We start from the raw sequence: 24,545 nt of genomic DNA on the forward strand, positions 1-24,545 counted from the left end.
ACTTTTGAAGATTCAGAAACAAGCGATATCATATGTAAGCATATACATACGCAAAATAACTCAATCATCAACATTAAACAGCAAATAAATAAAAACTGCCTAATGTTACTGAGTGAAATATCGACCCAGGACGAGCTCTAGGACTGTGAAGTTTTGAGGGTGTTGGTGGACCCGATTTACTTCCTCTATATTTTGCTCATTATTCTAAATCCAATCTGGATGTAGTCTTTGACAAAAACGTGATTTTCTCAGCTTTTTTGCTTAAAATTTTGCTTTTTTTTTTTTAAATTAAACTTAAAAAATGCATGAAGCTAGAATAAACCTTATTTTTCCATGTTCTTTTGAAATATTGCATGTTCAGATATTCATACATCAAAATATACTTGGGGGCATGAAAATTTCAAGAAAATGATCAATGCTGGTGGGAAAAGAGTAAGGGATTCTATCAATCAGATAAAAAAAGTCAGGTTAGTGTTAAACAATACATGTTTAAATGGCTTGCCATAGCTGTCTGATGGGATAAGGCCTCTCTCTCTTTGGACGTGTGCCTAAAGGCCTGTACACACCGGGACGAATATCGCGCGCGCTTATCGCCAGCGTTTTTCGTGCCGTTTTTCGGCGCGTCTTGAGTGTTCACACCCAAGCGATTTTCACTGGCGCTGCGCCGAGTGAACGTGCACATTCAGTCGATGCGCTCCCGGTACACAAGATGGTGCTGCGGCACTTCAAGCTTCTGACACTCGCTTGTCACACAGAAGGAGAAGAGAGACAGTATTTACGTGCTTGCCAAAACCATAGACATATTATGTATATGGACAAAACCATTCACACACTTTTTGCTAACTGGCAAGCAGCATTAGCAGTTCATCTTCTTCTTTGTCTACTTACTACTTCTTCGTCGTATCAATGTGTGCTCGGTAAGACCGTTTTGTGCTTGAGCGCCACCAAGTCGTGTTTTACTGTCACTTCAGCAGCTCCAGGCACGTGAACAAAAGCGCCGATCTCATTGGTCGGACAGTTTTTTACGCGCCGCGTCAAAATAAAAAAACGAACCCGAGGCGTTTTTTTAAAAATGACGCTTTTACGCCTGGCGTTTTGCGCGTCGGTGTGAACACTCACATTGGCGCCCATTGTTTAGTCCCGAGGCGTTAAACGTCGGCGATAAACGCGTGCGAAAATCGTCCCGGTGTGAACAGGCCTTAACTGCTGGAGTTCCTCAACATCACTACGTTATTCTCTACTCTTACATAGGCATTATCTTTAATGAGACAATAAAGATTGCTGGATAAAGAGAACAATTATTATTGATTATACTATTATCAGATGGCCGATCTTCAAAAGGAAAGCTCAACGTAATTTCGTACGAATTTCAATTTGCCCATCAGTTCCTGTCAGTTGGTGAACAGAAGTGTGGAGCCACTAATATGGATGTGCATCAAAATAGAGCTTTGCAGTTTTATACATTTATTCTGATGGGGAAAAAACATCCATTAAGCTCTACAAACTTTCTTTGTTGATTGTGTGTGTGTGTGTGTGTGTGTGTGTGTGTGTGTGTGTGTGTGTGTGTGTGTGTGTGTGTGTGTGTGTGTGTGTGTGTGTGTGTGTGTGTATGTGTGTGCTGATGAACTGAATGCTCTGTCATCTGTCAGTTATGATTGTTTTAACCCCATCAGCTTCAGATCATCATGCAAAAAATGCATTTACCAAATATGTAATGTTTTTCATTAAAATCATTAGATTTAGTAGATGCAGTGATGAATCTTATAAACCTGTGGTTAAACCTGTCAGCCCATACATATGTGATCATCATATCATGTGTGATATAAATCAATGTACTGTGTTGATTGTCTTTGAAGCAGAGCAGCATGACTGATATATAACAATACTTGCTTATGTGTTGTTAAGTTTTGTTTATGTTATGTTTGAACTGACGTCTTTTGTTGTCATGTCTTTTATTTTGAAGTTTACTTAGTCTATTACCGTTAGTCTATTACCATTTCCTGTTACGCATTTCCTTGTTTTTCCCTTCATGCTGTTTCGTTCCGTGTCTAAAACAAGCCTGTAGTGCTCCAGTCAGAAATTGAAGCTTTCGCGCCTCGATCGCCCCCCGGTGGCCGGTCCCAGTATAGCTCCTAAACCCCGCCTCTCCATGTATTAGAATGGGCGCGAGACACACTAAACAATTTAATTACACTTCAAATAATTGTTTCCTAAAGATGGTTTCTGTCATTTTAGGCAGTTTTTATTACAATAATTTCATTTCAAGTGTTCGTTTTTTAAATAAGTTTAGTTTTAGTGAGTTATTTGATGCTATAAAAACGGGGGGTGTGACGTCATGATTGACAGCTGAGATTGACGGCTTCTCTGAGTGAAGTTGTCACTGAGGCACTAACAGACTTTTTTCTGGATTTTTGGGAGGAGATTGGAGCTTTAGCTTTCATTTCTACACTTCCATAACTGTTTATTTCACACCAACATAATGAATTGTTCTGCATCTGCGAGAGTGTGGGCGGGCTTTTGATAATCGCGCCTCTACTTCCTGCTCTCTACTGCGCAACTCCGGTCCCGAGATGTCAGCGCCGTGAGCGGGCCTATGAAAGCTTCAACTTTGGTCAGCGGAAGTCAATGGAGTCGCGTCGTCCATATTTTTTTACGGTCTATGGTCTAAAACTGTTGCTAATTTTGAATGTTTTAAGTCATTAATCTAAATAAACGGCTCTAGGATACGTGCCAAAAACTCAATCTGGGTGGAAGATCATGTTTCAGCGGAATGCCATAATGATGGCGGCTCTTAAAATTGCTCTCATACTTATGAGTTTGGTTGGTAGGTCATTTCCACACACACACGCACGCACGCACGAATGCACACAGGTTTGTTTTGCTATCTAAGTGAGGACATACCATAGGTGTAATGGTTTTTATTCTGTACAAACTGTTCGTTCTATCCCCCTACACCACCCCTAAACCTACCCATCACGGGAAACATTCTGCATTTTTACATTTTTTTTTATAATTTTGTATGTTTTTAAAGCTATTTTAAATATGAAATGTCCTCATATTTCATGTTTACATTGTAATACCAGTGTAATGCCTGTGTCATTATACAAATTTGTGTCGTCATAAGTCTCACACACACACACACACACACACACACACACACACACACACACACACACACACACACACACACACACACACACACACACCAGATTATTAAATCTGTCTCTTGTATGGTCTTTGTTTCAGAAGCATCTTCCGAGGGCATTAAATCTGACTTTGTGTTACTTAAAACACAATACACATTCCCTGGTAATGCCAGCACCTGTGAGAGAGCTGAATGGAGAAAGAAGAATGCCTCCACATATGTAACTATTGCTTCATACCAAAACCAGATCTGCACAACTAAAAACGGATATCATGAAGAATTCACATGTAAAGAAAACCACCTGCTTCTCAACTCAGCCAAATACACTGACCAGGAGGTCTATGTGTTCGTCTGTGATGAAGTTGAAACACCACTTAGACTGGATGTTTTATGTAAGTATTCACTGTATCTTACTTGATTGGGTGTGTGCACATGATCAGCATCTGATTTTGATTTAAAATATTCTCCTACAGATGCACTAAATGTGTATGCGGCAGTGATGGACAACATCACCAAAAGACGTGACGTGGATCCGTAACACTGAAAAAGTTTTGTACTATAAGACAGATGACTTACACTTACACGAAGACTACAAGGGAAGAGCTTCACTGGAGAAGAACTTCTTAAAAACTGGTGATTTTTCTTTGACCATCACTGGATTTCGCAAAACCGATGCCGGAATATACCGTTGCTTTCTGAATGATGAAGGGACTAAAGGATACCCACACGTCTATCATGTGAGCGGTAAGACTGGATTCAAATCTAATTTTTAACTTGCATCATAGGGTCAAATATTACTGCACCTTATTTTCACCCTAAAAAGCAATCTGCTCTTTGATTCACACAGAGAAACCCTCCGGTCAAGGAGACCAAACAGACACCAACTACAAAGAAGCACAAACTCTCACTATTTATAAGACGGCCACCATAGTTCTTGGCATTATCTCTTTCATCCTTCTTGTAGTTGTTGTGATCCTTCTTTATAAGCTGTATTTCACCTCCAAACCACTCAAAGGTCAATCCGCACCAGCTCCAGCCACTTATCATGTGCAGAAGAGTGCCGATGACACCACCGAAAACACCCCTGTGTTGTTGGGTAACACTGAAAGTCAGTCAATGGTCAATCATCCTGTTCAGGAGAGCGACACCACAGGAAATAAGCCTTCCAACACCAGGCCTTTTTAATCTGGCATATTTATATGTCGATTAAAAAAAATTGGCTAATTTCCATTAAAGGGGTGGTAAAACACATTCTTTTGAAGGCTTGATTGTGTTTGTGGGGTGCACTGTAACGTGTTCATGCTTCGTTTAAAAAAAAAAAATCATTATTTTTCATATATTTGACCTTTATTCTACACTGCTCTGTCATGATGCCACGTATGTTGGGTTTATGTATATCCCAGCCACCGCACTGGCCGTTATTATTAATGGAAGGAGACGTAGGCGTGTTATCCAAGCATAAATGGCAAGGAAAGCCCCTTATAGCCTACTTGAGTGGCACGGTATGAGGTGTTTGTGGGTGTTTCTCCCTCATATATGCTACAAGGTCTTCATGATAACGTGGCATTTCTTTGTTTAGAATTCTATCATCTTTTATGAGTTTATAATAAAGAACGCTGTATAAATATGAAGGAATTTTGCGTATTGGTTTTTGACAGATGTTTTACCTGTATTTTGAATTACATATTGCATTAGTTTGTGTTTTAAGGGTTAACAGACATTTCCGTAAAATTACTGGATAATGACCAGTACATTTTCAGTTTTTATTTTTTACAGTGTAGTGTTACTACTACACCAGTCTCGTGTTGAGCTTTCACAGCATTTCTACTGTGAAATGAACTGCCTCTCATTGAAAAGGTAATGTGCTTTTATTGATTAAAGGTTAGTGGGGCCTTTAAGAACTGTTACACATTTGTAATGTAATTTATATGAGGAGCGGAACCACATTTACATCTAAATGGTAATAGTGTACATGATCAACCCACCATTCAACAATAAGTGTGCTTCACTCCAGCATTTTCTGTTGCCTTACTGGAAAATATTCCTGATGAATAGGTTTACAGTGTGTTTTTATACTATTAAATGTGCATTGAATGTTACCTAGGCCTTGTTATTCCTTACATCTTTTTGTCTTTTACAGTATAGTGCCAGTTTTGGTAATGTAGTTCATTGTGCTGCCATAAAGATAGTTTCACTTTGGAGATATAAAAGGAGACTTTCAAATCAAAAGTATATTTATTTCCTTTTTACAAAGCTTGTATTGTTAATTTATTGTGTGTTTTGGAAGGAAGGAAATCGTTGTAATGCGTATAGTGCATTAATACTGTTGTCCACAAAAGCACTTATATAACCTTAAATAAATATATAAAATATGTTTTATCTTGAGCAAATGGTATTATTTACACACACACACACACACACACACACACACACACACACACACACACACACACACACACACACACACACACACACACACACACACACACACACACACACACACACACACACAAATCGTTGTAATGTGTATAGTGCATTATTACTGTTGTCCACAAAAACACTTATATAACCTTAAATAAATATATAAAATATGTTTTATCTTGAGCAAATGGTATTATTTACACACACACACACACACACACACACACACACACACACACACACACACACACACACACACACACACACACACACACACACACACACACACACACACACACACACACACACACACACACACACACACACACACACACACACACACACACACACACACACACAAATCGTTGTAATGTGTATAGTGCATTATTACTGTTGTCCACAAAAACACTTATATAACCTTAAATAAATATATAAAATATGTTTTATCTTGAGCAAATGGTATTATTTACACACACGCACACGCACACGCACACACACACACACACACACACACACACACACACACACACACACACACACACACACACACACACACACACACACACACACACACAAATCGTTGTAATGTGTATAGTGTATTATTACTGTTGTCCACAAAAACACTTATATAACCTTAAATAAATATATAAAATATGTTTTATCTTGAGCAAATGGTATTATTTACATGCGCACACACACACACACACACACACACACACACACACACACACACACACACACACACACACACACACACACACACACACACACACACACACACACACACACACACACACACACACACACACACACACACACACACACACACACACACACACACACACTATGATTTATAAGATGTTGTTCTTTCATGGGGACAAAAAATGCCACCTGAAGAATTTCAGACATTGCCATCTTTGTGGGGATCTGTTATCCTCATAACATAGAGTATATATGAACGCACACACTTTAACTTTACATAACTTTCACATAGTAAAAAGTTATTTTGTGTATATAAATAAACATGTGAATAACAGATGATTTACCTCCTTTCCCCTCACTGTCTGCAGGCTTCACTTGAATGGGCCGATTCATCTGAAAAACAAAAGCAAAAGTTAATGGATAAAATGTCTAAATAATTAAAATTACAGAACACACATACTCTCATACTCCATACACACCTGACAATTCTACCAATGGATTAAAACTTTCCATACACAGCATTTTATGTCAGTGTTTTTCTCAGGGTGGCTTTGCTTTTGAAATCAAATTTCTGTATAGACCCAAACCTTGATGTTGTGGATACAAACTGAAAAAAACATTATTATGAGTCCCTGCAGACTAACTCATAAACACAGTTATTTGTCGCCCTCTGCTGGTGTATCATACCTTGCTAGAAAGAGTCACTAACACTGATTGACAGTCTGTAAGGAACAAACACAGACAACTGGAGTGATGCAAACAATGAAAAGCGGCAGTGCTTTTGGTCTGTTATATCAGCTCTCTTGAAAAGCTTGATTGACCCTATAGAGGGGCATGTTGTCTCTACACTATATGAGGTGGATCATGATGCAAACAATTGCTGGAGAAGAATATATTACTAATTGGAAAAAAAAAGTACTATCAGGAAAATACTTATGGCTTCCCTAATATTTCACAACATTAATGTCTTCTCAGTGAAATTTTAACAGTAAAACAAATAAAAAACACAATTCACAAAACAGCAAACATTTTTAAAGGTAAATATATCTTATTTGTAACAATTGTCCTGTAATGAAGTAATGAAATGAGCTTAATTTTAAACACTTGACCTCTGTAGAGTTACTGAATCATGTGTGTCCTGTAAGCCAATCATATAATGACCCTGACACCTGCAAATCAAATCATACAAGCTTTTTGCTCATAGTAAAAGCAGTTTATTCAGCATAAGCTGCTCCATTGACTTCCATTCATACAGAACTGCTTCACGTTACACGTTTTTAAGATAATCTTGATGACTGCTGCACCACTTATATATATATATTATATATATATATATCAGGCATAACATTATGACCATCCTCCTAATAATGTGTTGGTCCCCACTTTTCTGCCAAAACAGCCCTGACCCGTCGAGGCATGGACTCCACTAGACCCCTGAAGGTGTGCTATGGTATATGGCACCAAGATGTTAGCAGCAGATCCTTTAAGTCCTGTAAGTTGCGAGGTGGGGCCTCCATGGATTGGACTTGTTAGTTCAGCACATCACACAGATGCTCGGCTGGACTGAGATCTGGGAAATTTGGAGGCCAGGTCAACACCTCAAAACTCGTTGTGCTGCCTAATATATCACACCCACTAACAGGTGGCGTGCTGCGTGATGAAGAGATAATCACCTGTCAATGGTCATAATGTTATGCCTGATCTGTGTATATATATATATATATATATATGTGTGTGTGTAACCTTTTGACCCTGTTGCCCCTGCACTTAAACTAATGTGCACAGGATTGTAAAGAGATCAGCTTTAGAGTGATGGCCATCTGATCAGGATTACGGAGACACGCTGGATTACACTGAAGAGCATGTGTGTGTGAAAGAGAGAATGTGTGAAATCCTGCCAGCGAGATGTTTGGAATCAGAGTGTTGCTGAGTGGTTTAAAATGCGTTGCCATGGCGTGTTCTGTGATGTTCTGGGATGTTGCTTAATGGCTCAATACAAAACCACCATGACTGATTCCACTAATAAGCCTGCTTTCAGGGAGGGGATACAAAAACACTGGAAGACAAAGAACTGCAAAATATAAAAAGAAAGAATCTGTTTGTATCTTGACATAAACAAAGTGTAAGAAAAATACAAAGAGATGAAAGTAAATACTGTGCTGTTAGTCCTACAGAGGCCAAGCACCCATACAATTAAAATCAACCAAATTATTAACTAATGTATTAATTGGTTGACATTGTGTGTGTATAACTCAGACATATGTTTTATTAGCATTAGTAACAGTCCATAGATGCCCTCCAAATGTACTGTCCTCTTCATTTACTATACTGGCAAGTGTTGAGTTGACTAAAAATCATAAAATCTGCTTAAAATACACTGATATCCACCATATAACGAAGATATAAAAATACAAAATGTAACTCATAAATCAACATACACTATATTGCCAAAAGTTTTGGGACGTCTGCCTTTACATGCACATGAAGTTTAATAACATCCCATTCTTAATCCGTATGGTTTAATGTTGGCCCCCCTTTTGCAGCTATAACAGCTTCAACTCTTCTGGGAAGGCTTTCCACAAGGTTTAGGAGTGTGTTTATGGGAATTTTTGACCATTCTTCTATAGAAGAACATTTGTGAAGTCAGGCACTGATGTTGGACGAGAAGGCCTGGCTCGCAGTCTCCGCTCTAATTCATCCCAAAAGTATTCTATCGGGTTGAGGTCAGGACTCGCAAGTTCCTCCACAGCAAACTTGCTCATCCATGTCTTTATTGACTTTGCTTTGTGCACTGGTGCACAGTCACGTTGGAACAGGAAGGGGCCATCCCCAAACTGTTCCCACAAAGCTGGGAGCATAAAATTGTCCAAAATGTCTTGTCTATGCTGAAGCATTAAGAGTTCCTTTCACTGGAACTAAGGGGCCAAGCCGAACCCCTGAAAAACAACCCCCAGGCCATAATCCCCCCTCCACCAAACTTTACACTTGGCACAATGCAGTCAGGCAAGTACCGTTCGTCACTGGTTCGTCACTCCAGAGAACACGTCTCCACTGCCATGAAAACCCATTCCTTGAAGCTCTCTACGCACTGTTCTTGAGCTATTCTGAAGGCCACACAAAGTCTGGAGGTCTGTAGCTATTGACTCTGCAGAAAGTTGGTGACTTCTGCACATTGTGCGCCTCAGTATGCGCTGACCCCGCTCTGTGATTTTACGTGGCCTACCACTTCGAGTTGTCGTTGTTCCCAATTGCTTCAACTTTGTTATATAATACCACACTTGAACCATGTACGAAAAGTATCTGTACACATGACAGGCGGCAAAATTGCAAGAAAAGTTGACGTGTCGTGTACTGTAAACATTATTTAACCGTATTTTCTTACTGTAGGATGTTGATATAGCAACTGTTCAAGTGTAATTTTAATTCATAATGTTTCTCCTTTAATCTAATATAAAATGTAATACTGCATTGTCCATCATAAAACAAGTTTAAGCGAACTTAATTGTTACTAGTTTGACCTGAAATACAGTAGAAAACAGTAAAGTTTTGTGTAAACTTGCAAAATCCTCTCTCACCTTTCTCATCTTCCAAGTAGACATTTCTCTGAACCCGCAGCAAGCGCGATTTTGTTTTGCTGCAGATGTACACTTTTCAAATGAATACAGTGGCAAAAAAAAGTATGTGAACCATGCATTAAGAGCTGGGGGGTGAAAACTTATTGAATTTGAAGATCAAGGTAAATTGTACTCAATTTGTCTTCTGGGAAACATGCAAGCATCTTCTGTTGCTTCTGAAGGGCAGTACTAAATACAAAAAAAAAGATATTTAAACAAAATAAACATTTGGACATCTTCATCCTGCTCAAAAGTTTTCACCCCCATCGTGTTTCCTTCTGGAGCATCAGTGAATGTTTGAACCTTTTTTAGTAGTTGTGTTTGAGTCCCTCAATTGTCTTCAGTGTGAAAAGATGGATCTCAAAATCATACAGTCCCTGCTGGAGAGGGTTCAAATATGCAAAAGATGCTGGAAAACTGAAGAATGTGCAGGACCTGGAGGATTTTTCTGAAGAACATTGGGCAGTTTAACTGCTCAAGACAAACAAGAGACTCATGAGAAACCATCACAAAACAGAAAAACAGCCGTGGATCATCCCGGGAACAACACTCAGTATTGAGAAATGGTTCATAAACTTTTGAACGTGGTTATTTTAATAAATTCAGCTATTTTTTTGTCTTGTGGACTATATGTAAAAAAAAAAATTATTCACATTTTCACAGATTCTGCAAGTGGTTCACATACTCTTGCCACTGTGTATTAATTTTAAGTTGTAACATTAACATGACGGCAATTTAAATGTAGCGTTTGTAAGAATATACACTGAAAAAACAGGAAAACACATGTTGTCTAATTTACTTAATCGTATTATTTGTGATCTACGCAACAAATTTGTGTTTCTCTTCTAAACATGATTTCATTTAATGTAATTCTCTAAAATGTGCAATCTACTAGATTAAATTATTTGGGGTGAATGTGAACCAATTAAGTACTCGAAAATTATTTTTACTGAAACAGTAGTTCCCAGCATGCTTTGCTTGGGACTTGACGACTAGAGTAAAATTGTTGAAATGAAGTGTTATTTTATGTGTTTTTGGGCAAAATGAGAAAAGGGAGAGGCTTTATATTGTTTATTAGTGTTTAATGGTTAATTATAGTGGAATTATTAGAACCATTTAAATTATACTGGGTTACCGTAGTGGAGAAGAGCGGAGCGATTGCTTAGGCTGTGGAATGACTGTGCTATTGCTGGCAAATATAATGAAAGCTACTGAGCACTGCGTTATAGTTCAGTCAAATGACAACAAAAATATACAAAAATAAACTTGTGTGTTTTGATTAAAGAGGCAGGGTCTCAAGCCCCCGCGTGCACCACTGTTGTTAGGGAGCCATATTAAAATCATTGTGAGACTACTCAATTCGGTTACTTAAAAATTACTTCATTCCATTATGTTGAAATTATGTGAACAAATTATGTTTGTTTTACTTAATTGATTCATGTGGAACCAATGTACATGATAAAATCATGTAAATCCAACACACCATTTTTTTCAGTGTATAGCAAAATATTAAATGTGCACAAAAAAACAACAACTAGTACTTTCCAAGTCGACTATCAGCAGCACTATCGTTTAATCGACTAGTCGGCTAGTCTCGCACATCTCTAGTGTTCACCTATCACGGTTGAATTCACGGAGCTCCTGAGAGCGACCCATTCTTTCACAAATGTTTGTAGAAGCGTCTGCATGTGCTTGATTTTATACATGTGTGTCCCAATACTTTGGCAATATAGTGTACATATTTGATAATGAATATAAGAAAAATAACTTTTTAAATAAAATACACTCCTTAAATATGATGAGAAGCTCTGGGAATGATATTTTAGTTTTTCCACTTTTTTTTTATTATTGTAAAACTGCATGCATTGTCTTATATAGATTTTCACCTTAAATTATAATTCATACTTTACAAATTTTTTAGTTGAATTTACTGTCCTCATAAATCTAATGTAATTGTTTAAAATGATATATTGCAGGGTAGCTTACAGTTAACTGGTTTAATAGCATTCTACATTTTTTTCTGCTGAAATGACAAACATTTTTGACAGTGTAAGAGTGAAAGAGAGAGAGAGGGAGAGAAGAGACACGTTCTAGTTTTCTGGAGGAGAGTCTCGAAGCTCGTTTGTAAAATGTCACGAGCACAGTGATGTGCTTAGTCATGGAGAGAGATAGTGATACTGAGAATACAAGAATAGCGGGGAGGACCGTGCAACTGTGAAGGGCAAAATTCAAATAGACAACACAATGAAGACATGAATGAGGAATAAGGGAGAGAGAGAGAGAGAAAAGCACACTATGAGGAGTGAGGAAGAAATACATTGAGGGTGCATTGAGGGTCTCCAGGACCATGATTGAGAAATACTGATCTCCAACATTCAATTATGATGCATCACATCTTAAATTAAATCTTTAAAAATGTTAGTTTGCTATTACCACATTTTAGTTGCCAGCCCGAGGTCCACTTGCACTACCATTACAAAATATACTAGATGTTGCATGAATCGCCACAATGTTACAACGTAGACACTACTAAATATTAGTGCACAGCACCTCTAAACATACACAAAACCTCATGCATAAACTAAACATTTACATTTGAAATAAATGGATCCTGTTTTGACCGGCTGACTTCAGTGCTTTAGATCTGGAGCCAGTTGGATAAGCATAGCCGCTAAGACTGTGTCTCAAGAATTAGTCTGATGAACTAGCAATTAGTTAAGACTCATCAGTCTTTCTTTTCTGATTCAAATTAGACCAATCTACCTTTTCATGTAACTAACTTAAAATAGTTATGACCAGTCTTGAAGAACAAAATCAGATGACTAACTTGTCTAGGCAGTTAATGCAATCGCCTCTGACTTTCCACAAGCCAATCCACTGCATGAAAATTCAGACAAGATCTTTTACTAGCCCATTATATTAACTGCTGTACTTGAGCATTTCACACAAACATACAATTTTATATATAAAATTAAATATACACCGATTAGTATAACATTATGACCTAATATTGTGTTGGACCCCTTTTGCTTTCAAAACAGCCCTGAGCCATCGAGGCATGGACTCCACTAGACCCCTGAAGGTGTGCTGTGGTGTCTGGCACCAAGATGTTAGCAGCAGATCCTTTAAGTCCTGTAAGTTGCGAGGTGGGGCCTCCATGGATCGGACTTGTTTGTTCAGCACATCCCACAGATGCTCGATTGGATTGAGATCTGGGGAATTTGGAGGCCAAGTCAACACCTCAAACTCGTTGTTGTGCTCCTCAAACCATTCCTGAACCATTTTTGTTTTGTGGCAGGGCACATTATCTGCTGAAAGAGCCACAGCCACCAGGGAATACCATTTACATGAAAGGGTGTACATGGTCTGACTGCAACAATGCTTAGGATGGTACATGTCAAAGTAACATCCACATGGATGGCAGGACCCAAGGTTTCCCAGCAGAACATTGCCCAAAGCATCACTGCCTCCGCCGGCTTGCCTTCTTCCCATAGTGCATCCACTGCAGACCGGGAACATCCCACAAGAGCTGCAGTTTTGGAGATGCTCTGACCCAGTCGTCTAGCCATCACAATTTGGCCCTTGTCAAACTCGCTCAAATCCTTACGCTTGCCCATTTTTCATATATCCCACCCACTTACACACACACCACACACACACACACACAGGATTATGATGATAACTTATTTTATGGCCCAGCAGTTGAAAATGGTGGTCTGATCCAGGGTTATTATTACCGTTAACTAAAAATAAATCCATATTTAAAAAATTAACATTAACTGAAATAAAATAAAAACTTTCCATATACATTTCTCATTTGAAGTATACTAAAATAACTAAAATTAAATAAACTGAAACTTAAAACTAAAACTTAATAAAAAAAAACTACATCTAAATTTTTAAAACAAAACGAATAAAAAATAACAAAAACACACAAAACATTTTCTTACAGCTTTAAAATTAAAAAGGAAACTAGTAAAACTATAAAACAAAAATATAAAAACAAAATCTAATTCAAAATATTAACAAAAAACTATAATAGTATCAATTTAGAATTCAGTATCATTGCTGCTAAAATAACACTGGTCTGATCTCTAAGTAAAGCTGCCCTGACCTTTAATATAGAGTGCTTTGATCACATGACTAACACTACACTTTTCCCCTGCCCTTAGAAAGATGGATTGGTGGAGGGGTTAGTCTTCGCTGTATGATTAAAATGCCCTTGAGAGGGAAAAAGGGATGTACTGAAAAAAGCTTCCAAAACACTAGGTTAAATATTCCTTTGAGTCATATTCCTGTAACAGACTTATTAAATAAAGCATATCTACACACACACACACACACACACACACACACACACATGCATGCCGAATCCTCAGGCACAGAAACTGTCAACACCTCATCATAATCCTGCTATGAGGGTTTCATTTAAACACATCTGTAGGGTTTATATTAAGTCTCTCTCACTCACACATAAATAGATTTTTATGCACTCTCTCACTCTCTCACACACACCTCCGGTAGTTTACAAAACACACACAGCAAGATGCACACACTCTGTAAATCTCAACCCCTGCAGTAATTCTGAAAGGATTTTTCATGGATTATGGAGTATTAAATCCATGGATTATTCAAACAAATTGCATTTTACCCTCCATCCCCAGCCATCATGAAGTCATCGGATCAAACCATCTCACTGTGGGGGAGTACAGCACACACACACACACACACACACACACACACACACACACACACACACACACACACACACACACACACACACACACACACACACACACACACACACACGCACACACACACACACACACACACACATACAGCTTTGTTTTGCTATCTAAGTTTAGTATGTTTTTAAAGCTATTTTAAATATGAGGATATCTGAAATGTCCACATATTTCATGTTTACGTCGTAATACCAGTGTAATACCTGTGTCATTATACAAATTTGTGTCCTCATAAATCACAAACACACACACACACACACACACACACACACACACGGGGCAGTTGCAACACAAACATTTCCATTCCATATTAGTCACTTATTGCATCATTCATGTTACCTAGCAACCTGCCATCTCCTAGCCAACCGTATCTTAGCAATGATCTCCCCCCTCCCGATAGTTTCTCTTCTAGCTTGTGATTGTGTGTCTGCTTTGGCAAAGTATCTGCCTGTCATACAAATAATCCCATCATCTCTACATTTTTACAGACCGACCGTACATATTAAACTATGCAAATATGAGCGGTTGGTACTTGCTGATGCAATACTCAATATCACGATGCTACGGTTTTGTTGGTGGTTGCCAGGGCGTTGCTATGTGTATGTGGTTGCTAGGGTGTTCTGAATTGTTGCTAGGTGGCTGCTTACTGGTTAAAAAAGGGTCCACTTTCAAGTCTTTACAGTGTTGTTGACTAAATAGAAATATTCCATTTCAAGAGAATTGCTGCACAGATGAAGCTGCTGTTGTTCAGATCCTCAGTAACAAAAGCTGCCAAAAAGAGATTCAGAAAGCCGTTGTGTAGCTCCTCTGAAAGAACTTTGCCCTGTGGGTCACGTCAGTTGAACCCTGTCAGATGCGTCAGTGTAGATTGACAGCTGTATTTCTCTCATTAAGGCAAGGTTTATTTCTGATCCCTCGTTTCCCATCCTCCCACAGCCTGGCCCTATTCATCTCTTCATTCTCCTTCATCTCATCTCATGTCTCCTTACTCCCCCAATCCCTTTATCCTTCAGATGATGACCAGAGAAATAGAGATGATCAATTAATAATTAGAAAATAAACATTATAAACAACAATATGACTGCAATTTAACCTTTGGATTTCCATGGAGGATTTCAAATGTATACTTTTAGCAAATGTGTGTATTTATACTGTTCAAAATGTTGTGGTTGTTTAGATTTTTTAATACGAAGTCTTGGTCACACTTTAAAATACTGCTCCATCAGTGAGTGCATTTACAAGCACGTTCTTAAGCCGATTATGCTTAATAAGCCGACAACGAACATGGTCATGTAAACACGGTAACCCATTTTCTTTTATCGGAGTAAGGTCATAAATGGCTTAGGCATAAACCGGTTGGAAAAGGTAGTTTTTTGCCTCTTATCCTGATTTTGCGCGGCATGTAAACGCATTAACCTGCTTTCTGCCGACTGTGTGATAGGTGACAGAAACGCATACTTAGAGCAGATTTAAACACATCTGGACACACTGTCAAAAAAAAAAGAGTACAACATTTTACCTTTTAAAGGGTAACTAAACCCTAAACCAACCTTTTTTAGTTAATGATCTGCAAGACTCTAGGGCTTTATAAGGGCTTTATTAATGCTGTTCATTGATTCGAGTAAATGTTTTGACATTTGGGTATAAAGTGTTGTAATTCTATATGGTGTAAAACCGTGTGCCCTCTTAAGGTTGAACGGTGGCTACTGCAGTTGAATTTTCCTATTGGACGTTGTGGGTCATCGTGACGTAGGATGGTTCTTCCAATGGCTCATTACACACGCCCCAGGCACAGGCTCACCACGCCCTCAGAAATGTTTCCCCCAATCACATGATGAGAACGGCTTCACTCCAGTATGAACTGTCATATTACATGAAGTGGAAACATTATGAATGAAACTGACTTGACACTTGCTTTAACATTGTAATGAAGACAATGCGGTTAAATAATGCAGTTGTCAGTACACGTCAGGCTTTTCTTGCGATATTATTGCCGCCCGTCATATGTACAGATAATTTTCATACATGAGACGCACTTTCAAACCCTGACACACAAAAGTGGTTGCCGCGGTAACGAACAACAAAACCATAACGTGCTGGCATATAGTCTTTTATTTGAGGAAATTTGTTTATAATAGTCTATTAGGTTTGAACTTATTGGTCCTGCGCTGCTTATTGATTCAGTTAATTTGAATGAAAATACATTGTATGTATATCAGATATCTGATCTATTTTTAGTGGCATTCAGTGTAAGGATTTGACTGTTCATAGATTAGGTCAGTTCTCTTGCGCTTCTGCTTCGCTAGTATCGTCGGCATTGGGAGTTAACACAGTTTGAGCAGCGGCTCACATTGATAAGGCTCTGGGTCTGTGTCTACAGACAATCCACCCTCCTCCACTTCAGGTGAAGGTGGGGGAGAATGACCGCTCTGTTGCAAAGCTACTGGCGTCACTCCAGTCATTTTCCATCTTTGCGACTCGCAAGTCAGACAGCTGTCAATCAATCCGTCACTGTGGGTCTGAGGCACTCACGCCCTCCGCTCAGTCCCGCCCTCGGTTCGTCCCCTCTGGGCTCTGCCCACTTTTCCAGCATTTTTCAAAAATTGCCAGTGGGTGGAGTTAAGCTCTGAGCTGGGGTTTAGTTACCCTTTAAGGTACAAGTGACCGTCACTGGGGTGGTACCCTTAAGGGTACATTTTTGTACCTCTAAGTCAGGGGTAGGCAAGTTCGGTCCTAGAGAGCTGATGTCCAGCAGAGTTTAGCTCCAACCCTACTAAGCCACCACAGTATAAAACTCATGGCTCCCAGCATGCATTGCAGCATTGAGTATGTCACCATTGTTGAGATTCATATGCTGATTCTTGATATCTGTATGCGTCTAAACTTTTTTCCCCCTAGAATCTAGATCTGTGGCAAGGAAGTATTGTTGGTGAATATTATTTATTAACATTTTCAGCCAGTGATGAGTTTAGTCAAATGTTTTTCTTCATGGTCATTTTTGTTTTTGGCTTCTTTTGATTTGAACAGATTATGTGTTTTGTTAACACTGTAACAAAAACCACAAACTCACATAAAAAGGCAAGAGTCCAACTGGCCAACGAAATGAAACAATGATCACCATAATGGTGACTAAATATTTCCAATAAAACATCAACTTCTAAACCTCTGTTAATTCTCAATAAGAGCTTCTATAGATGTATTTCAGGGTTGGAGCCAAACTCTGTAGGACAGCAGCTCTCTAGGACCGAACTTGCGAACAATTGTTTAATTGTACTCTAAGGACCAAATTGTGTACCTTTAAAGGTACAGTTATACGTTTTGTTCCCCAAGGAACAAAATTGTACCTCCACTGTACCTTTTTTTCTGAGAGTGCAGAGCGAGCGTTTTTCATGAAAGAAAGAAGGAAATATATCACAGACGCAGACTCTTTTAAGACCCAGAAAATTGTAAAAATGTGTTCTCATCTCTCGTGCAGTAGAAGTGGTTCAGTCAAAACGCTGCATCTGTAATTGCATGAGAGAGTATATATGAGCCGTAAGTTTCCAGCTGACACATTGTAAGCTTTTATTTAACATCACAACTGACATAACATATGGATTACTCTGAGTCAGATACGGAAATTATTACTGTTGACGTCACTACAAGGAGATAATCTGATTTATTAATAAACTGCGTTGTCAGTTTACTGGTTTGCATGTAAACTGGGAAAACTGGTTATTTCAATAAGAGGATATTTGTGAGTTATCAGCTTACTGGTGTGCTCGTAAACGTGCTCACTAATGAATAATTACACAGGAACAAATGAGTAACACACTATTGATACTCTAGTAACTACCATTAACTGACAAGAAACTTTGAACTAATTAGTAAGTAATAGTGCTTAGTCAAATGAGGTAGTTCACTATTAGCTAATCAATAACTACTATGTTTTCATATCTCCCAGAGGACAACTAAGCACTAATATATGCAGGTTTGCAATTAACATGAATAATGTATTAATGTATAATTAATTCTAAAGTGAAGGTCACAGTAACCCACTAGTAATGACTCAAGTGTAAATCCTTCAGAAGGAATTGGATCAGTATTCTAAAGTGAAAAACACGATAACTCTGATAACTCTTTGAGGTTTTTGTAAGGTTTTGGGTAGTAATTCCTTCTGATGGATTTGGTAACACTTGAGTCATTACTAGTGATCTTCACTTTAGAATACTGATCCAAATAATTAGTAATTCCTTTAGAAGGATGTAGTGACACTTGAGTCATTATTGTCTAAGGCCCCGTCCACACGGAGACGTGTTTAGCTGTATACGTAAACATTTTGTATCATATCAGCATTTCGTCCACACGGATCCGGCGTTTTGGGAGCCTGAAACCGATATTTTTTTAAACTGGGTCCCAGAGTGGATAAATCTGAAACCGACACCCTTGCGTTTTCATGTGTACAGCCAATCCGTATATTTTGTGAAACGGTGATGTCATCACACCACGTCCAGCACGGTAAAGACTAAAAGGAATACAACTATACAGCCAATGGCCAAGCCCACATCAATATTGCGTTATTTAATGACTGTATTTGCATTATTGTAAGGGTAGGTTTAGGGTTGGGGTAGGTGTAGGCGTTAATAAAACACAATCTGTTAAGTAGCAAATGTATTTATTGTTATTTTATCGTGAGATTTTGCCTCACTTCCTATTGCTGTACCCCTTCTACCCACAACTCTTCTTTTCCGTTTTTAGTGTATTCTCTGTGGAAGAATTACAGCTCCACATACTGGTCTGGCATGTATACTACATCGTTTTGAGTCGGTTTCAGTGGTTTCGTGTGTACGCAGATATTTCTTGAGACGAGGGGGAAAAAAAGATTGGATAGGGAAAGCTCTGGCCTAAAGCAAAAAAAATCAAAAGCATACAATGACTTCAGCCATTACCAGTGAGTTACCGTAATCTTCACTTTAGAATTATACATTAATGCACTATTCATGTTAATTGTGAACTTGTATATAGTAGTCCTTAGTAGTCCTCAGGGAGGTGTGAAAACAGTAGTTACTGATTAGCTAATAGTGAACTACCTCATTCAGCTGAGCATTATTACTTATTTATTAGTTAATCAGAGTTTCTTGTTAGTAAATGGTCATTGCTAGAATGCTAATAGTGCTTTACTCATTTGTTCCTGTGTAATTGTTAATTAATAACAGAACAGTATTCTAAAGTGTTACTGAAGTCTCTTCTGCTCACCATGGATGCATTTATTTGATCAAAAAATCCAATAAAAGCTTTTATTACAATTGAAAAGTTTTGTTTTTATATGTGATAATATATGGTCTTTTATTTGAATATACGGTTTGTTATTCTGTCTTGTTTCCTTTAGTTCCCATTTCCCTGCTCTGTTTAGATTCGTTGTCCTTGGCTGAATTCGAAATCGCCCCTTAAATAGGGCACAATTTGAAGGCACAGCCATTTGTAGTGGTGTCCGAAACCATAGTGGATGTTATTGAGTGCACTATCCCACATTGCACCGCAATAATGAGTGTACAGCCGATGTACACACAGCACCTGTCCGAATTCACTCCCGGCGTTTGTCCGAATTCACTAACTTGTGTTCATTCACTCCTTCAAGTGAACTGTATTAGTGGACTAAAGAAGGGAATAGTGAATGAGGGTTTAGGGGGCGATTTCGGATTCAGCCCTTGGTTACTGATTAATTCCTCATTTGTTTTCATGATTTGCACCTGTCTCTCATTATGTTCGTCTCCCTGTTGTAATTAGTTGTGGTGGTGTTGCTCCTATGCTCATAATAGCTGAGACTGTGCTCTTGAATCTTCTTTTTGTCTATCGTTACAATATTTTAAAATGTAATTTATTCCTGTGATACAAAGCTGAATTTTCAGCATCATTACTCCAGTCATCAGAGTCACATGATCGCTCAGATCATTCTAATATGATGATTTGATGCTCAAGAAACATTTATGATTATTGTCAATGTTGAAAACAGTTGTGCTGCTTCATATTTTTGTGGAAACCGCAATACATTTTTTTTATAAATAGAAAGTTTAAACAAACAGTATTTATCTGAAACAGAAATATTTTGTGGTATTAAAAAATGACTTTACTGTCAATTTCATTTGTCTTTGCTGAATAAAAGTAATCATTACATTGCGTCTTGTGCAATACGTGGTTTGGCAAGGCTTAAAGTACTACAGACTCTCAAAAACATGAACGTGGTACTTCTAGATTGTATTGCTCCTTATTCCAAAATGTATTTGGGTCAGGGAGCATGATTAAATGTGTTTTTTTAAAGAATTAACTACGAAAAATGAACAGGCTAAACTGACAGCTTCTAACAGTCTTTTTATTCCACGCTCTAGTTGGGGTAGCACTTTATTTTTACAGTCCTGTTCCCCATGTACATACTATGTATTTATCATAGATAGTTATTACAATAACCGGGTAATAACTAGGTACTAACCATGAACCTACACCTAAACCTAACCTTAACCCATGTAGTAAGCAGTACTTTCTTAGGTAAGTACACTGTAAGTACACGTAAGTGCGCATACTGTAAAATTAAGTGCAACACCAGTTTGTACGACTTTAGATAACTGTATCATTGCTCAATCAGAATTCCCCACACAACCCATCTCAAACTCAGCTGCGTGACTCCGCCTTGACCTCTACAAATCCTCCTGGCTTTGCTCTGGACTCTACATTAACTGCCAGCAGCTGCTGCCTTTGAATTCATGTCACTGTTTCTGTGTACTGTAACAGCACAGCCTCTGCCCCACCCCCCTGCTACCCACAATCCATTACAGTCCATTATCAGACTGTATGTGTCCCAGCACAATCACTGCGAGCAGAGACATGAGCCTCCCCGTCTCTCCACTCAAAGAGACACCGCCTTAGTCACTTTAGGAAGAAAGTGTCTGCCAAGAATATAACTAATTTCAGGATTGAATAGTGCATGCAAGTTGTTCCCTTTCGAAAGGGAACTCGCGCTGCGTCAGCTTCGACGCTACGGGGAACGCCTCCAGCGTGACTGGTGCCTGAAATCACATTGAATCACGTCAATCCTATTGACCGGCGACAGCCTATGATGTCATCAAGGTGCGACCAGGAAGTATATAAGGGCGCCTTGCCAACATGACAGTATCTTTTCGTCTTCAGGGACTGTTTTGCCTGTCTTCACGTGAAACGTCTACAAGAAGGATAACAATGAAGTGTGCTGAGAACGCCACTTCTGCAGGTGTGTTTTGAATGTGTATCTTGCGCTTTGGATACACACACACTTTGCGTTTACTGTCTGGGAGAAGAGCATACATGAGAGGTTTGCGAACCTCTTGTGAAAGTACTTGTGAAAGTATTTGTGAGCGTTGTCCTCTGGAAACGCTCCGCTCTCGGTGGGACCTCTTCTCGAGAGGAGAGGTTTCAGCATCTGGGAACGGCCACGCTCGAGCTGAGGCTGAGCGGCGTCCAAATACCAAAAGCGCTTCCCAGATGGATCGGGCTCGTCGCTTGGAGACAGTTATGGCTCTTGAGGACGATCCAGATCGCGAGAGGCGGACCTCGGAGGAAGGAGCTGGATTTATGTTCCTCCTCCTCGTCTGCTGCTCTTCCACTCGAGCAGAGGATGGGTGAGTCAGTTAAAAATGCTGAAGCTTTTCTTACCATCCTGTCCCATGTACGGGAGTTGCTGGAAGTCATGGAACGCGCTGCGGGTAGACTGCAGCTGCCTTTGCGGTGCGTGAGGAGAAAGGCTGAGCGTCCAAACAGTTCGGACGATCGGTTTCTCTCCGCCCATGACCTCCCAACTCCTGGGAGTCTTCCATTCCTTCCAGATCTCCATCAGCAGACCTCGAGGGAATGGAAGAAACCTTACTCAGCCCTGCATCTGTCGACATCGGCGAGCTAGATGTCGCTGATGTCTAGGGACTGCCTGGCTGGGTATGTGTCGATGCCGCCCGTGGACGAGATGTTATGTTAATCTCGCCTTTGGGCGGCCGGCGACACTGTGGCTCCCACCCTGCCGGTCTAAACGCTGAATGGCAGGGCGTACATGTCAGTGGGTCGCGCTGCAGCAGCTTTGCACACCACAGCTGTGTTGCAGGCAGACCTGCTGAGGGACCTCGATCAGGGGGGAGGGACCCCCTGAGGCGGTAGTCGAGTCGCGCCGGACCGCGGTTTTTGCTCTCCGGGCCACCGTTCAGATAGCGCCGAGGGTGGCCACGGAGAGACATCTGTGGTTAAACCGTTTGGACATCGGGGAGAAGGAAAAAATCCTTTCTCCCTGATGCCCCGGTTTCGCCATCTGAACTTCTCGGCACCTCCGTAGAGGCGGTGGTGGGGAGGTTCGGAGAGGCGAAGGCGCGCTCGGCGGCATTCAGATGCATTCCGCTGAGGTCCGGGACCGCGCCCAGGCAGTCGGGTGTCCCCGGCCCGTCCCAGTCTGAGGGCTGGAGACGGGAATAGCGAGCCAACGTCGCCTCTCGAGCGCCCCGCCGTGGAGGACTGGGGCGCAGGGGAGGCGGGACACCTGCGACAGGAAGAGGAAGGAAGCCGGGGCTGGTAACCGGAACCAGCGCAGGCAGCAGACTCCACCCCCCGAGGAGCGCGGAGATGAACGCTGCCTTTTTTCCCTTCCTCTGGTTTTTCCCCCGGGCGCTTTTACATCAGGCCGGTGGCCTATGATGAGCAGAAAATGTAAGATTCTGCCGGCTCGCCTGGCTTGTTTGGTGAAAGCGCCCCCCTCAGGATGGCGGGCGGATACTAGCCTTATGGCTGGCTGGAAGCACCGCTGGGAGCGATCGGTGAGTCCCCCTCTCTGAGGGTGAAACATTTTCAAAACTATGTTTTTCAGAACTCCTATACCTTCGCTCGCCTGAGAGGTTTTCTGGGGAAATTTGGATCGCCGCTGGATCTTCGCAGGGCCTGCAGCTCCCCGTGAGTAAGCTAAGAACGATCTTCTTTGCAACATTATGATGGTTGTGTGTGAATACTTCACTTTCTGCTAGAGAGTTTGCTGCCTCTCCGTGCTATATTTTTTTTCCCCATTGTTTGGGTAACTGAATCGCGCTCTCGCCTGAGGGCTTGTAGTGTAAGGGGTGAGCTGTGTTTTTTTCCTAGCGTAAAGTGAAAAGTAGCTGAAGACCGGGTACGCGCTAATGCACGAGCTGTAGTGAGATCTGCGCCCAGCTCTGCGGAGCTTTGAAAAAGGGGTTTTTTAGAGGTGATAATATTTCTTTCCCGGGCCCTGAGTAGATCTAGTGCGGACTTATGTCGCACCACTTGGCCTAGGCTTTGTCAAGGATGGGGGCGTTTCCCTTTTAATAAAGGTGTTCGCCCCTGGCCTGTCTTTTCATTTAAAAACATGGCGTTGTTTATGCATCCTTGTTTCAGCCTCCTCTGTTACAGAGTCGTCAGGCCAAGGCCCGCCCCCTTCTCTGCGTTCTGGGGTCACGTGCAATGCAGACGAGGATGTTGCAGGAGACAGCGACTTTGTCAGTAGTCGTGGGGTGGAATTAAGCGTCTTTCGCCGGTTTGCGGTTAGACTTTATCTGCTGTTTCCGCCTTTCGGAGCTTGGTGGCCGCCATCTGCTGGCGGCCCCCGGCCTCTTCCTGGAGGATGGTACGGCCGGTGGTTTTTCACATTTCTGTGATATTGTTCCTTTGCTTTATGTCTCTGCTTCACCTCCTTTAGGGCCCGGGTTGAGCAGAACATCGGATAATCCTTCTGTGGGTATGGTTCTGGTCGGATGCTCCCCTGAGGCCCGAGCATTGCCAATGACTGACGCCCTCGCAATCAAGGTTGGCCGCTGCATGGAAAGAAAGACAGCCGCCCCGATGCAGGTGACGTAAGTTGTACTCCCCTCGCTTTAGAGGGTCTTTGCTGAGCACTTCTGCTGAGTACACTGCTGTTGGCAATGT

At 40.5% G+C, this 24,545-nt stretch overlaps 2 protein-coding genes across 5 annotated transcripts in view; one reads left to right on the forward strand and one right to left on the reverse strand.

Annotated features, from left to right (window-relative positions):
- The window catches only part of celf3b (cugbp, Elav-like family member 3b), a 57,469-nt gene that overhangs the window by 16,317 nt on the left and 16,607 nt on the right, over positions 1–24,545 (reverse strand). For all 4 annotated transcript variants that reach the window (XM_079836999.1, XM_079837002.1, XM_079837001.1 and 1 more), the window contains one exon: positions 6,613–6,661. In XM_079836999.1, the coding sequence (XP_079693125.1) occupies positions 6,613–6,661 (49 nt within the window). The remainder of the gene's footprint in view (positions 1–6,612; positions 6,662–24,545) is intronic.
- On the forward strand, positions 2,542–5,523 carry LOC307138589 (uncharacterized protein). Its single transcript, XM_079837004.1, has 4 exons — positions 2,542–2,824; positions 3,247–3,537; positions 3,619–3,889; positions 3,993–5,523. The coding sequence occupies exons 1-3, from the start codon at positions 2,758–2,760 to the stop codon at positions 3,681–3,683; spliced, it is 423 nt and encodes a 140-aa protein (XP_079693130.1). The 5' UTR covers positions 2,542–2,757; the 3' UTR covers positions 3,684–3,889; positions 3,993–5,523.

This window comes from Gobio gobio (assembly GCF_949357685.1).
Source record: "Gobio gobio genome assembly, chromosome: 15".
NCBI lineage: Eukaryota > Metazoa > Chordata > Actinopteri > Cypriniformes > Gobionidae > Gobio > Gobio gobio.

What these genes read in the sequence shown, in the direction of transcription:
- LOC307138589 (XM_079837004.1), top strand. Translation starts at nt 2,758, where the DNA reads ATGTTTCAGCGGAATGCCATAATGATGGCGGCTCTTAAAATTGCTCTC. An exon ending in CATACTTATGAGTTTGGTTG is followed by an intron (nt 2,825 to 3,246) that starts GTAGGTCATTTC and finishes TCTTTGTTTCAG; the next exon opens with AAGCATCTTCCGAGGGCATT. An exon ending in ACTTAGACTGGATGTTTTAT is followed by an intron (nt 3,538 to 3,618) that starts GTAAGTATTCAC and finishes ATTCTCCTACAG; the next exon opens with ATGCACTAAATGTGTATGCG.